At 47.3% G+C, this 15,477-nt stretch overlaps 1 protein-coding gene across 1 annotated transcript in view; it reads left to right on the forward strand.

The window, feature by feature from the left end:
* NHSL3 (NHS like 3) overlaps positions 1-15,477 on the forward strand; it is a 34,619-nt gene that overhangs the window by 14,325 nt on the left and 4,817 nt on the right. The window contains exons 5-6 of the mRNA XM_063139815.1: positions 813-929; positions 9,525-12,698. Coding sequence (XP_062995885.1) covers positions 813-929; positions 9,525-12,698 — 3,291 coding nt within the window. The remainder of the gene's footprint in view (positions 1-812; positions 930-9,524; positions 12,699-15,477) is intronic.

The following is a 15,477-nucleotide window of genomic DNA, read 5'->3' on the forward strand; positions in this document are numbered from 1 at the left end:
CCCATTCCGGGCCTGCCTCGTAAGAATCCCCACATCAAGGCAGGACAGAGCTGCTTCCCTGAGCCTGAGCAGTTGGAGTTTAGCTCTCTTTTCTGAGAACCCTGGAGTTGGAAGGGGGCCGTTGAGTAGGGTGACCCTATGAAAAAGAGGACAGGGCTCCTGGATCTTTAACAGTTGCATAGAAAAGGGAATTTCAGCAGGTGTCACTTGTCTATATGGAGAACCTGTTGAAACTCCCTCTTCATCACCACAGTTAAAGTTGCAGGAGCTAGACTAGAGTGACCAGATTTAAAAGAGGGCAGGGCACCTGCAGCTTTAACTGTGGTGATGAAGAGGGAATTTCAACAAGTTCTCCATATATACAAATGACACCTGCTGAAATTCAATGCAACTGTTAAAGATACAGGAGCCCTGTCCTCCTTTTCATATGGTCACCCTGCCGTTGAGTCCAACCCCCTTCTGGTGCAGGAACCCTATTTAAGGCATCTCTGGCAGATGGCTGTCCATTCTCTGCTTGAAGACCTCCAGCGACAGAGAACTCAGCACTTCCTAGACAGCTGGCTCTTCTGTCTGTCTGCTCAGACCAGTAGGATTTTTCCCCCTGATGTTCAACCAAAACCTGCCTTCACGAAACTGAAGCCTGTTTCGTGAGCTCCAGGCTTGGATGATAAAGAATAGGTTACAACCCTCTTTTCTGCAGCCACCCTTTAGCTACTTGAACAGCCTTAGTAGTTCCTGCCAGCCACCTGAGTCTTTTTTGCTGATTTTAATTCAGCCTAATTCACCCCTTCCCCCCTCTGCCTGCCTTCCAGGCTCCACGTTTCGGCCGCACGATTCGTTCCCCAAGTCCTCCGGAAAGGGTGAGAAGAGGAGGCGGGAGCGGAGGACGACTGTTCTGGGCCTCCCCCAACATGTGCAGAAGGAGCTGGGTAAGTTGGGTCAAGGGAAAACGGGATTGGCTATGGGGAGAGAAACTGAACTCCCAAATCTGAATTCAGGAGTTGGAAAACTTCAGCTAGGATGAGAGATGGAAATTGAATAAAAACGCAGGAATGTGTATGTACACTTGACTCTGGCTGTATAATTTAGGGAGCTGGTTTGGGGAAAGGGCCTAGGAAAAAGATTTGTGAAGGAGGAGACTTAATAGATTCCGCGGTGGGGTGGAAGGCTGAACATGAACCCCTTCATCTGATGAAATGAATGTAAGGTGTCTGCTTAGTGCTCTGAGTATGCGGAAGTCATGACTGTATTAACATTCACTGTCCCAACTCTGTAATAACTATGATTATCCCCATTTTACAGAGGGGGAACTGAGGCTGAGAGTGAGTTGCTCATGGTCAGCCACTGGGTTCATGGCCCACGAGTGCCCATCCCACCGAGGCTCACCTGGTCCTTGCAGCTTCAGGCCCAGGGTCTCTTTTACTTCTCCAGGCCTTCCGGTGCCTCCAGACAGAGGAGTCCTGGCAGAAATAACCAGAAGGCCCTGGACAACTATTTGTCTTTTTTCTCCTTAATGGATTGTCTGCAGTGAGAAGTGGTGGGAAAACCAGGGAGGGCCACGAAGGGAAGACGTTGTCAATTGGACCCCCTGTAAATTCCCATAAATAAGGCAGGCTGACGGCACCATCAGAGCCTCTCCTGGAAGCACCCTTCTGGAATATCAGCTGGCTGGTTTTAGTGGTTTTGCTGGCTTTTAATGTGTGCTGCACTTATTTGTTACTAGGGCTGGATTCAAGTTGAGTCATACTTGGACTAGACTCATTGAAATGAATGGGAGTCAAGTCCCATTGATTTCAAAACCCCATTTTGCATGTAGCAACTATGGGTTAAACAACCTATAGTTAGTTGGGACCATGCAGTAATGAGTGACCATGCAGCCTCCTGCCCGCTCACCATTTCTGCTTTGCATCAGCTTCCATAAACAACCCAGGAATGCCCCATTCCTGGGCTGTTTGATGTGACATCCAAACCCAGAACTCTGGGTTGTTGAGGGACAAACAACTCAAAAGTTTTAACCCAAGGCTTGCTTCAGTGCAGGCCTGCCAATTTATGGATTAAACAAGCCATGAAGCATTATGTGTGAAACAGGTCAAAGGGTCTAAGTATAACTAAATATGGTGTGTTAATTTTATTTTAGGATTTGTTAGCCTCTCTGAGAGCCCTTGCCAAAGTGCAGCGCATAAATTCCACAATTAAATAAATAAAATGGTTTTCTAAACTGATCCTGAACCTTGCCGTTCCAAAAGTTACCCTTCTGCAGGGGTAAAGCGCTCCACTACAGCTGAACTGGGTGGGGGGCGGAGCTGGCCGCCTGAGCAATGGCGGGTTTCTTCTGAGGCTCTAAGCGGCGTTTGCCGGAAAAAGCAATTATCTCTCTTCTAATGGGCATAAATCTTTGAGCAAACGACAGAAAATGATTATAAAAGTCACAGGAGCTGGAAAAGCTGAGAGATTTGAAGAAGGGAGGTGAGATGATTGATATTTAATACAATGTCTGTATAAACGGCAACACGATCGAAACCGAAAGTAACACTGACGCAGTTTAAAAAGAAGGAATTTATGCTTGCTGGACATTGATTTGTGTTATAACCTTTCATTCTTATCTCACATGGGAAAGATTGAAATGCTGGCTTTGTAAGGTGGAAGTTGTTGATTGGATTTATTGGCGTGGTGAGAAGGGGGGGAGAGAAGGTGGAAGAAGCTGCATTCGGCATTCGGTGAGGGAGATGTGGGAAGCTGAGAGGCTGCGAATGATTAAACTGATCCCCTCTAGTGAATGCTGTTGTGAACTGGATATTCCCCCCCCTCATGAAGAAAGAAAAAGTGTTTGATATATAACAGAGAAGCCAGCATAAGTTGCTAAGGAAGCGAGTTACACTCTAAGATTTATGCCCTACCCAGAAGAGTCCCATGCCTAACATTAAAAGAAAGATCAAAAGTTGGGCAAAGCTTAATATACAAAAAAAGAAAAAGAAAAAAAAAAAAGAAAAAAGAAAAAAAGAAGAAAAAAAAAAAAATAAGAAACCTTCAAATTATAAAAAAAAAAGGAACTTTCAAATCATAATTCGGCATGCCTCTCCCTCCTGGAAAGGACAGCCCCTGGAGTTGAGCAAGAGGAGGAAGATAAAGACCCAGTCCCTTTGGATACAATACCAAATAAAGAAAAAATATGACTGAAGGAGGAGAAAGTGGTAGTAACCCTCCCTCGTTGATGGAGATCAGGCCCATTATAGCTGAAAATAACATTGTTATATTTTAAAAAAAATGGATCAGCATATGAGTGAATTTAGACATTAATTGTGTATTTAGCGGATAAAAAAGGTGGAATTCGGATAAGATCAAAAAGATAGAGGCTAAAGCGGACTTGGACCAGAAGGAATAAGAGGCTTTTGAGAAATCAACTAATATACAATTTAAAGAATGGGTACTGTGATCGATTGCCTCGGAAGATTAATCTAGTAGATCTACTTTTTGAATAAAGCAGCTAAAGGAGTCGCAGGGAGAAGATCTTAGAGAAATCATCGTGAACTGGTTCAAGGAGCTGATGCCGATATATCAATAGACGGATTGGATCCGGATCGAGTCCAGCGTGTGGGGGGGCAAAACCACAAAGGGGCAAGAGACATTTTGGTGAAATTTGGTAATTATTATAAAAAAAAGCAAATTATGAAAGAATTGAGATTTAAGAATCAGATATAATATAAAGGCAAACCAGTGTAAATTTACAATGATCTTTCTCAACGTACATTAAATTGGAGAAGTAGTCTTAAACTAATAATGGAAACATTAATGAAGAATGAAATTCCTTATGCATGGGGTTACCCGGTTTTTTTTAAGATTTACATATGGGAGGAGGGAACACAGAGTAACCTCATTGGATCAAGGTAAAGATTTGCTGAAGAGGCTGGGTCTGGATGGGGAAGCAGATGGGGCTGGAGTGGGTGGGGGAGGGAATGAGGCTGGGACATCTGGAGAGTAAGAGAATTGTTAATTATGTTTGGAGATAATTGCAAATAAAAATGCTAATATAGAAATCTGCCGGCCAGGCACAGCACTGCCTCCCCCCTCCCCCTTTAAAGTAGATGGCTGGAGTACTAGACTCACGGGGATATGGGGGGGGGATTAGAGTGGGGGGGTGGGGAGGGGGGGAAGGTAGGGGAGGAGGGATTGGGGTAGGAGGGTGGGGGTTTTATGTATGGAGTTTGTGTTTTTATGTAAGCAAGTTTGAACTGCTGAGCACAAGGGATCGGAAGAGATTTCAAAAGGGTGATTATGGATAAAAAGATAAAGGTATCAACACTCAATGTTAAAGGTTTAGGGGCAGTCGTGAAAAGGAAGAGAATAGAACAAATGCTTAATAAAGAGGGATCAGATATTATAATGATCCAAGAGACACACCAAGGCTCCGAGAATTCGAATATGATAAAATTAAAGTGGCTAGCCTATTATGAAAAGTCATTAGGGACATCAAAAAAAAATGGAGTGGCCACTTTGATTTCAAAAAAAAGTGGGTTTACATTAGAAGAGGTAAAAAAGGATGATAAGGGTAGATATCTTATGTTAAAAGGTAAAATTGAGGGAAAGGTCTATACTTTGATTAATGTTTATGCCCCAAATGAGAGGCATAGAGAGTTTTTTATAAAGTTGTTTAAAGAAATAGAAGAATTTAAGGAGGGGTATGTTATATTAGCGGGGGATTTTAATATGGTTATGGATAATAAAAGAGACAGGTCAAATCCCACTAATGTTGAAAAGAGAAACAATATGACTATATTGAATAAATTAATAAAAGAAAATGATTATTTAGATTCGTGGCGCTTACTTAACGGGAATAGGCCTGGATTCTCATATTTTTCCCCAGTTCATCATACATACTCCAGGATAGATCATATATTTGTTTCAAAAGACTTTGCAACGAGGATTTGTAAAATGGAAATGGGGGTAATAAAAGTAACTGATCATGCCTTGTTAAGTTTAGAATTTACAGTTAAGAAAGATTATAAAGAGGCATATAGATGGAAGTTGAACACAAAGATATTGAAATACAATAAAATAGTAGATAAAATTCGGAAGGAACTGTCGGAGTCATGGGAAATTAATGAAAAAGGAGGAACAGCTGGGTCAGTCATTTGGGACACCATGAAGGCTGTAGCAAGAGGAATCTGTATTAGAGAAACATGTAGTTTAAAAAGACAACAACGTGCAGAACAGGAAAAGTTAGAGATAGAAATTAAAAACTTGGAGGAAAGATATTGGCGAAGTAAAGATAAATATAAATTAGTGGAAATACAAGCTAAGAAGAAACAATTAGAAAATTTAAATATAGAAGAGATTCAAAAGAATTTAATGTATATGAAAAGGGAATATTTTGAAAATAGTGATAAGAACTCGAGGTTGCTTGCCAAGCTCACACAAAAAGAAAAAGGGAGGAATGGGATAGAAACGTTGAAAGATAGCCGAGGGAATTATTGTCATGCAATGAAAGCTAAAATAAAAATTTTTCAGGAATTTTATCAGGAATTGTACAAGGGTAAAGAAATTCAACAAGAAAAGGTGGAGGAGTATATTGGAAGGTTTATAAAGAAGGAAATAAAATCAGAATATAAGGAGTTAATGGAGTCAGTAATAACTCAAAGAGAAGTTGAAGAGGTTATTGATAAGTTAAAAGTGGGTAAATCACCAGGAGCAGATGGTTTGGGTCCAGAATAATATAAGGTCTTCAAAGATTGTCTAGTTCCAAAATTAATGGAACTTTATAATAGGATATTATCAGGAGAGAAGATACCTGAATCATGGGAACATTCAGTGATAATTCTGATCCCAAAACCAGATAAAGATTTGACTAATCCCGATTCTTATAGACCTATTTCTTTAATAAATCAGGATGCTAAAATTTTTACATCTATTATGGCCAAACGATTAAATAAATTCTTGGCAGAATATATAGGAGCAGATCAATGTGGGTTTGTGGTAGGAAGACATATGCATAATTTAGTGGGTAGAGTTTTAAATATAATAAATGTAATAAAAAAAGCAAATATTAAGGCAGGTATTATGGCATTAGATATTTTTAAAGCTTTTGATTGTGTGAGCTGGCAGGCACTAAAGAGTATTATAGATAAATTGGGATTTGGAAATAAATTTAAAAATGTAATAGAACAGCTATATTCCCAAAATACGGCGGTAGTGGTGGTAAATGACGGACTTACTGAAAAGATACGACTAGCCAGAGGAACAAGACAAGGATGTCCGCTCTCGCCGGTCCTTTTTGTAATGGTTATGGAAGTTTTGGCGAAGGCACTAAGGGAGGATAAAGAATTAGAAGGAATTGGAGAGGTAAGGGAAATAAAGCTAAACATGTTTGCGGATGATACTTTATTGACCATTAAGAATCCATTAAGAAAATTAGAAAGAATTAAATATCAGTTGAGGGAATTTGAGGAAATTACAGGGTTAAAAATAAATTGGTCTAAATCAGAGATGATGTTGTTTAACTATACTAAGAGGGAAGAAAAGGATTGGGAAGTTAAGGGAATGGAATTGAAAGTTAAGAACGAGATTAAATATTTGGGAATTAAAATTACAAAAAATCTAGAGAATTTAGAAAGGGAAAATTTAACGAGGTTAAAGAAGGAGGTACTAGAGAAATTGGAAAAATATAAAAGATTAAATTTATCTTGGTTTGGGAGAATAGCTTTGATAAAAATGAAGATATTAGCTAAAATTAATTTTGTATTTAGGATGTTACCTATAAAAATATCAGAAACCGAGATAAAAAGTTGGCAAAATATTATTAATAAATATTGTAATGGAGAAAAGAGAGCAAGAGTGAATAAAAATAATTGGTACCTAAGCCAAAAAAAGGGGGGAATGGGTCTCCCAAACATAAAATTATACTACGTAGCAAATAGATTAAGACATGTTGTAGAAGCAATTATGGGAGTAGGAGATTTATATTGGATGGAAGAAAAAATTATAAGTAAGGTAGAGATGAATCTGGAGAATGTTTTTTTTAAAGATGGAGGAAGAAAGTGGGTTGGAAGTATAGATAATCCACTCCTGAGGACTCAATGGGAAATTTGGAGTAAATTTAAAGGGAAGCTGCTTCCGAGCAACTCTCCCTTAGCACCGATAATAATGTTAAAGAATTTCCCAGAGGATCTAAAGGGTAGATTATGTAAAATATTAAAAGAGAAAAATAAAATAAAATTAAAGGATTGGGTAAGAGATATTAAAACAAGAGAAGATATGGAAAATTTGTTAAAGGAGAAGAAGCTATCTTGGCTAGAATATGGTCAATTAGAGCAATGGAATAAAAAGTGGATTAAAGATAATAGAATGTGCAGAAAGATGACGAGGTTTGAAGAATTAGTAGTAAGTAAGGAGAAAGGAAAAGGAAGTAGTATAGTTTCAAAAGGATTAATGAGTGAAATATATAAAATATTGTTAGAGAAGGAGTTTAGAGAGAATACAGAGAAAATGATTTGGGAATCAGATTTGAAGATACAAATAGGGCGACAGAGCTGGGAGGGACTATGGAAACAAAGAGTGTTGAGAAGTTTATCAGTAAGAATAAAGGAGAATTATTTTAAAATTTTATGGAGGTGGTACCTAACCCCGGTTAGATTGAATAAGATAAGTGATCAACATTCAGCAAATTGTTGGAGAGGATGTGGGGAAAAAGGAACGTATTTACATATGTGGTGGCAATGCAAATATGTACAAAGATTATGGAAGATGGTGTTTTCAGAAATTGAAGAAATAGTGGGAATGAAAATAGAACAAACACCAAAAATAGCATTGCTGTCACTATTTGAAGATATAAAGTGTGGAAAAGGAACTATAGAGCTGATATCGAGTTTGTTGGTTGCAGCACGATTGATGATAGCTAGGAACTGGAAGATCCAAGGGGAATATTCTATTGAGGAATGGTATAAAGTAGTATGGGACATAGCCATTAATGATAAACTGACATGTAATATTAAGTGGAGAAAAGGCGTAACTAAAATAAATGAGTTCGAAGGAATCTGGAAACAGTTCCTAGTGTTCGTGTTTACTAAGGGAAGTGGGAAACCACCAGCAGAAGAAATGATTAGATTTTGGACTCAAGAATGATCCCGAGGTGGGGGGTGCACATTTATGTTAAGAATGAAGATGTTGTAGAGTGATAAGGCATATGTAATAGTTTTTGATATTTGTACTCAACAATTATTCAATATGTATGCAGCAGATATTTGATGTATTTTTTTTCTTATTGTGTTAGTTTCAGTTATATTTTGGAAATGTTTATCTATGTTTATATAGTGTTGAAAATGAATAAAAATTAAAAAAAAAAAAAAAAAAACAGCTGAACTGGGTGTTCAGTTTAGAAATTCTGTAAGGCAAAAAGTAAGGCTTTGGGGGCGTGAACCACCCGCGTACATTTTGGGCCAGGCTGTTTCTTCCCAGCCAATCAGGAATTATGCCGAACATCGCTGTGTTTATTTACTTCTCACCTTTTTGAACCATCCAAAACCCAAAGTTCTCCAAAGTAGCAAGAAAACAAACATAAAACAATTCAGTTAGAAAACAAGATGAAACGAGCAGACATAATAAAACAAACAAAACAAAAAAAGTATCACCAATGTGAAGATTTAAAAACACCAAAAACGATGCCCCAGGTTCCCGGGGCCCATTGTGCAGCCCATCAGATTTGGTGAGATGACAGCGTCCCTGAGGGAGAGGATGAACCAAACACTTTGCCCCTCCGGTTCAGTCCGAGCGGGGAGGTGCCTGGCTCTATTGCCGAGGCCGCAGGGCGTTATGTGGACCTGACTGTCTTGGCCGTTAGAAAGTGTTCTCTCCCAGTTTGGGGTGCGAGGGAGGGGTGGATGGGACGACTCAATGCTCCTGCATTGAGCAGAGGGTTGGACTTGATGGCCTTCTAGGCCCCTCCTGACTCTACTATTCTATGATTCTATGACTTTCTGAGATTGTGAAACCTGCCCCTCTCTCTTGGCTCAGGTGTGGAGCAGCCGTAAGTTATGCAGTGAGGTGGGGGGGGGGGGGGAAATCATAGAATCATAGGAATAGTGGAGTTGGAAGGGGCTTCTAAGAGCTAGTGTGGTGTAGTGGCTAAAGCGTTGGACTGGGAGTCAGGAGATCCGGGTTCTAGTCCCCACTCGGCCATGGAAACCCACTGGGTGACTTTGGGCCAGTCACAGACTTTCAGCCCAACCCACCTCACAGGGTTGTTGTTGTGAGGATAAAATGGAGAGGAGGAGGATTATGTTCGCTGCCTTGGGTTCCTTGCAGGTGGGATATCAATGCAATAATAAATAAATAGACCCCCTGCTCAGTGCAGGAATGCTCCTTAGTGCATTCCTGACAAGGCCTTCTCAAGTGACCGAGAGCGTTTTTGGGGACCAGAGAGCTTTCCTCCCTCCCAGCACTCTGTTGCTTCTCGTTTGCCCCTTTTATTTGCTGCTTCTGGGCTGCTTTGGGGTTGGTTGGCCTTAACCGCTTTGTTTTCTCCCTGCCTCCAGGCCTGAGCAATGGGTACGATGCCAAGAAGCGCCCCGGCAGCATCGCTGTCCGACCCAGCCTGACCCCCCCGGCCCTGATGAATGGCGGCCAGGTGCCTGGCAATGCCATCCACATCCCCACCATTGACGGGAAGCTGCAGCCCGCGGCCGTCCCCCAGGGGGGCGCCCGGGTCTCCTTGCAGGTGCTCGAGGCCGAGGTGGCCGACACCGCCCTGCAGCGCCACATCGACCGCGTCTACTATGATGACTCACTGCTGGGGCGCCAGACGGCCGCCAAGCTCTCCCCATTGGCAAGGCCCAAGTCGCTGGCTGTTCCCTGGGTGACCACACATCCGGGCTCCCCAGAGCTGCTGAGCCCCCCAGTCATGTCCATCTCACCGCAGGGCACCTACCTGTCGAAGATCATTCCCAACGCCATCTTGCCGCCCATGGTGGACGTCATCGCTCTCTCCCGCAACAAGGTGCGCACGCTCAGCCGCTGCAGCCTGGCGACGGCCAGCCCGGCCACCTCGGTGCGCTCAATGGGGCGCTTCCCCTCCGCCCCCCGCAGCCGCGAGCACTCCTCCTCCAGCGACAACTGGAGCCATTCCCAGTCTACGGAGACCATCGTCTCCAACACTTCCACCATCTCATCACACGGGGGCGCCAGCGGCAGCCGGAAGGGTGAGGCTGGGCTGAGCGGCCGGGCCCAAGCGGCCAGGAGGCCTGAACCTGACCAGCTCAGCACCTACAGCGCCATGAGCGGCACCAGCTCCAACTGCGTCAGCGCCAAGGCCGCCCCTGCCTCACCCAACCTCCTGGGTGTGCGGTCGTCAGGAAGCAGCGGCCGGGCCTCGCCCGCCTACAGCACCGGCAGTGCGGCGGACGGCTCAGACAGCATGAGCATACGGAGTGACCGCTCCTCGGCCCGCAGCGTCTCCCTCAGGAAGATGAAGAGAGCCCCGGCGCCCCCGCGGAGGACGTACTCCTTGCACCAGAAGGCCCAGCAGTTGGAGGCTGAGGGGGCGCCCAAAGCAATGGGCCTGCCCCCCAAGCCGGAGCGCAGGCCCCAGCGGGAGAGCAGTGAGGCGTGGGCCGCGGGGCAGCGGGGCAGCCCCAGCCTGACGGTCGAGGACGAAGTCTTCTCCCCCTGCTCACGGAGCGAGACCAGCAGCCTCCATTCCGACAGCCTGGCCTGCTCTCCCGACCTCTCTCACCGGAGCCCCATCACCATCGACAAACTCCGAGAGGCGGCCGGGCTGAGGGTGGGCGAGGCCCAGGATCTCGCCTCAAAGCACAGCTCCCCGGGCCGCACCATGTCGCCCTCCAGCGGGTACTCAAGCCAGAGCGGCACGCCCACCCTCCAGCCCAAGGGCCTGGTCGGCCAGGCCTCGTCCCCCGGGAGGAAGAGGCCACAACCAAAGAAACCGGAGCGGGTCTGCTCCCTCCAGTCCCCAGGAGTCTCCGTCTCCTCCTCCCTGACGTCCTTATCCTCCTCTGCCTCAGATCCAGCTCCCGCTGAGGTGATGGCTGGTCCCCCCTCCAGCACCGCTCCTGCTCCAAACAAAATGGACAAGTTTCTTATTCCGCCTCACCCCAAAGTTCCGGCTCCCTTCTCCCCTCCGCCCACCAAGGCCCAACCGGCCGAGCCCAGAAATGACCACGCTGCACCTGCCTCCTCGCCCGGCCCTGGCCAGGCTGACAAGCGGCCGGGGGGCCTTGCAAAGCCCAGCAGCGGGTCGCCGCCTCCATCACCCCCTCCGGCCTACCACCCACCCCCGCCTCCAACAAAGAAGGCCGGCCTGAGTCCTGAGGCCTCCGCTGCTGCCACCGCCGCCACCCCAGCCCCTTCGGGGACTGAGCCAGACGGACTGTGGCCCCCTCCACCCCCGCCTGTGCCAGAAGAGCACGACCTCTCCATGGCCGACTTCCCTCCCCCGGATGAGGCCTTCTTCTCACTGCCTCAGCCAGTCGCCGTGGAAACACCCGCCGTGAAAGCCCCTGGGGCAGCTCCCGCTGTGGAGCAGCCAGCCAGCCAAAGAGCAGCAGCTGCCACGGAGGGCAAAGCGCCCACCTTTTCGCCTTCCTTCTCCACCAGGATCTCCTCGAAGATCGAAGCACAGGGCGTCCCGGACGCCTCGCCACTGCCAGCGGCGAAAGTCGAGCCCCCTCCACCCCCGAAGCTCCCCACGGCGGGGGAGTCCTCCGGCCCCCAGCTCATCCCCAGGAAGCCCGTGACGTCGGTGTCGGCAGCACCTGCGCCCTCCAGCCTCCAAGCCCAGCCAAACCTCGAGAAACCGGCCAACGGCTCTCACGCCGATCTCAAGAAGGAGCCGGCCACGCGCAGCAAGAGCAACTCTGTGCCAAAGGAGGACGCGAACTTGCCCATTGTCACTCCTTCCCTGCTGCAGATGGTGCGGCTGCGCTCGGTCAACATGGACGCCCACGGCCCCGCAGCGAGCCCAGCTGCCACCAAGGCCCTGGCGGAGCAGAACGGGCCCAGTTTGGGGGGCGGCAAGCTGGGGCAGCCCACCCCCCAGAAGCCGATCCGCAAGTCGCTTTCCTTGAGGGGGCCCCCATCGGCTTCTAAAAACACCCCGTCTTCAAACCCGCTGCACGAGGCCGTGCGCTTGAAGGCCTCCACCTTGTCTTCCAGGGAAGCAGCAGGATTTGGAGCGGCCGAGAAGAAGGCGGGCCACCGCCTGACCCTGCCAGCGGTGGTGCCCCCCGCCGGCGAGGCCAAGGACGGCCAGGTGTCCCCGCTGCACAAATCCCCGGCTTCCACAGCCAGTTTCATCTTTGCAAAGAGCTCGAAGAAGTTGGTGATCGAGACAGCGTCTTCTCGGGAGGCCCAGGCCAACCTGAAGAAGAACCTGGTTGCAGAATTGATTAACGTCTCTGGCCAGCGCTCCACAGCTGCCGTGGGGCTCACCCAGCAGGGCGCTGGGAAATCCCAGGCCCAGAAGGCCCAGAAGATCCCCCCACCCATCGCCAAGAAGCCTTCGCTTGGGCCGGGCCTGCAGTCCCCACAGAGCCCAAAGCCACCGGGAGCGGAGGAGCTGGGCTCCCCCCTGGCTGTAGTCGGGGAGAGGACTAAGGAGGAGGGGCCTGGTAGCCAGGCCTCTGCTGTGCGGCCTAGTGGCGACAGCCCCCCGGCGGGGCCGGAAACACCACTGCAGAGCCCCCTGGCACAAGGTAAGGGGTGTGGGGCGGTCCCAATCCAGCAAGGGCAACGCACTCCGCTTTGGCAGTTCTGCCATGAGGGATGTTGGGTGGTCATCCTTGGTGAGGAATGAAGCGTTTCCCCACTTCCCCTGTGGCTCATAAATCCTTTTCCCACCGGTCAGGGTGGTCATAAAACGCCTCCAGCTCCAGAAGACCGGTTCTTCCGGGGCAAGAACCAGAGAGGTTGGCTGCCACCGTGTCTTGTTTGGGGGCTTGCCAGAGGCAGGCCCTGGCTGTGGTGGGAGGCTGGGGGCTGAGGCAGCTCAAGGACGCCCTGAGGTTTCTCCCTCGATATTTTAAAGACATTTTCTAAGGCTTTTGTGTTAACACTTGCTCAACAGTGCCACTACATGGCCACGACTAGTCCAATTTTACCCCACTAAGAATAATCCAAAGACACTTATAGCAATAATAGAAATGACAAAGGAAGGGAAAGGAGGAAAAGGAACCTCTCGTGCAAGCACTGAGTCATTACTGACTCTTGGAGGGACGCCAGCTTTCGCTGATGTTTTCTTGGCAGGCCTTATAGCGGGGTGGTTTGCTGTTGCCTTCCCCAGCCATTATGACCTTTCCCCCAGCTAACTGGGTACTCATTTTATTGACCTCGGGAGGATGGAAGGCTGAGTCGACCCGAGCCGGCTGCCTGAAACCAGCTTCTGCTGGGATCAAACTCAGGCCGTGGGGAGAGTTTCAGCTGCAGAAACTGCCGCTTACCAGTCTGTGCCACACGAGGTTGTAGAAATGACAAAAGGTAATAAAAATGCAAAACAACAAAAAGGAATCATGAATAAGCAGCAATAAAGGTCACCAATCCAGGCAGGCCATAAAAATAAGCAACGCATCCCCAAAAAAAGAAATGCAGCAGAATTGGGAGCTGCCAAACAGCCAAATAAACGATTATTTATGCGTTGGCAAAGAAAAGTGGGGGCCAGGTGGGCCCCCCTCAAACAGGCCTCCACATCTGCACAGATGCTGAGCCCCGCCCCCTGCCCCCACAACCTTTCTGATGGCTTGAATACCTGGGTCAGAACTACTGTGGTTGACCCAAGTGTGCAGGATGCATGGAGGTGCCCTTTCCATCACGCGGTGGGCTCTGTTCTGTCCACTCCAGCAAAAGCTACATCCTGGATCGGGTTTTGCATCCCATCCTTAGCAAGTACCGCCTGTGCCTTTTCCTTTTATGCCAGTCATTTTTGCCCTCCTAAAGTGGCGCCAATGGGTCGCTGCATATTTATTTAGGAATATTTTTTTTAAATTCGCCCTTCGTCTATGCATATCAGGGTGGTACTCAAAATTACCTTAAAAACGACAACATAATAAAAACCGTGAGACATCAAACGTTTCAATTCTGCAGGGCTGCTTTATTAAGCAAGAGAACTTAGAGGGCCAAGTGTTGACTTTTCGCTCTGTGCCACAGCTCAGTCCCAGATTCGATCCCTACCCAAAAACCCGGAGAGCCAATGCTACCAGTCTGGGTTGACAGTACTGGGCTAAATGGACCCAGGGTCTGACTCAGGGAAGTTGCCAACAGCTCTGATTCTATGGCTCTCTAGCTGCGTTAACAAGAAGAGTCATTAATAACTAATAATGAATGAATAACGTTTCCTGCAGGCAGCACTTGCAGGAGTTCAGACTGCTTCATATAATTCTCTGCAACCCTTAAAAAAAGCCTGTAAGGGAGATTGGTCATTTTATTTATTTATTTAGAATATTTATATACTGCTCCCCATTGAAAAATTTCGGAGCGGTTTACAAGGTAAAATGAAAATAAAAACAGAATAAAACAGTTAAAACAAAAATTTAAAAAGAAGCAATAACAGTAATCCAAGGCTGCATGTTAAAGAAAGGCTTCTTGAAATAAAGATGTTTTCAGGAGGCGCCGAAAGGAGTACAAGGTTGGTGCCTGCCTGACCTCCAGAGGCAGGGGATTCCACAGGAGGGGTGCCACCATGCTGAAGGCTCTTCCCCTGGTGGATTCCAATCGGAGGATGGATCTAGGTGGAACCACCAGGAGCAGGCCCTCGGATGACCTCAGTGACCGGGCAGGTTGGTAAGGGAGAAGGCGCTCTCTCAGGTATCCTGGTCCCAAGTTGTTTAGGGCTTTGTTCACAAGTACAAGAACCTTCAACCTGGCCCGGTAGCGAATAGGCAGCCAGTGCAGTTCCCTCAACAGAGGAGTTATGTGCTGGAAAGAGGCAGCTCCAGACAACAGCCGAGCTGCAGCATTCTGCACTAGCTCCAGCTTCCGGAGCAGCTTCAAGGGCAGCCCCACATAGAACGCATTGCAGTAATCCAATATTGTAATTGTGACTCCCATATTTTGCAAATGGGAGACTGAGGCTGAGAAAGAAAGATTTGTCTAAGGCCTCCCGATAAATTCACAGCATGGCTGAGATGAAGCCAAAGAATTCTGGTTCTGAACTCAATCTGTTAGACAGGCAGAGCGATCCAACATGGCAGGGTGGAACGATGGAAAGAAAATAAGCACTGTAATCCCAGATCGGCTGAATCTAAAGTCTCTCCCCGTCTGTCCCCAGAATGCCCCCTTTTTTTGCTGGCAAGGGGTGGGTGGGGACTTCCCCGCCCATGAGCTGACTTGTGACGGTGGACCCTGGAGGGTGAGCTCCAACTCCACCCTCTGCCACCCTCCCAGGGAGCACAGAATTTCTGTCCCTCAATCTTAACTCTCCATTTCCAAGGGGTCCAAAATTCTTATGCCTCCCTCGGTGTTGGACGCTGCTACTGGATT

The sequence above is a fragment of the Elgaria multicarinata genome, chromosome 13 (genome assembly GCF_023053635.1).
Source record: "Elgaria multicarinata webbii isolate HBS135686 ecotype San Diego chromosome 13, rElgMul1.1.pri, whole genome shotgun sequence".
Classification (NCBI taxonomy): Eukaryota; Metazoa; Chordata; class Lepidosauria; order Squamata; family Anguidae; genus Elgaria; species Elgaria multicarinata.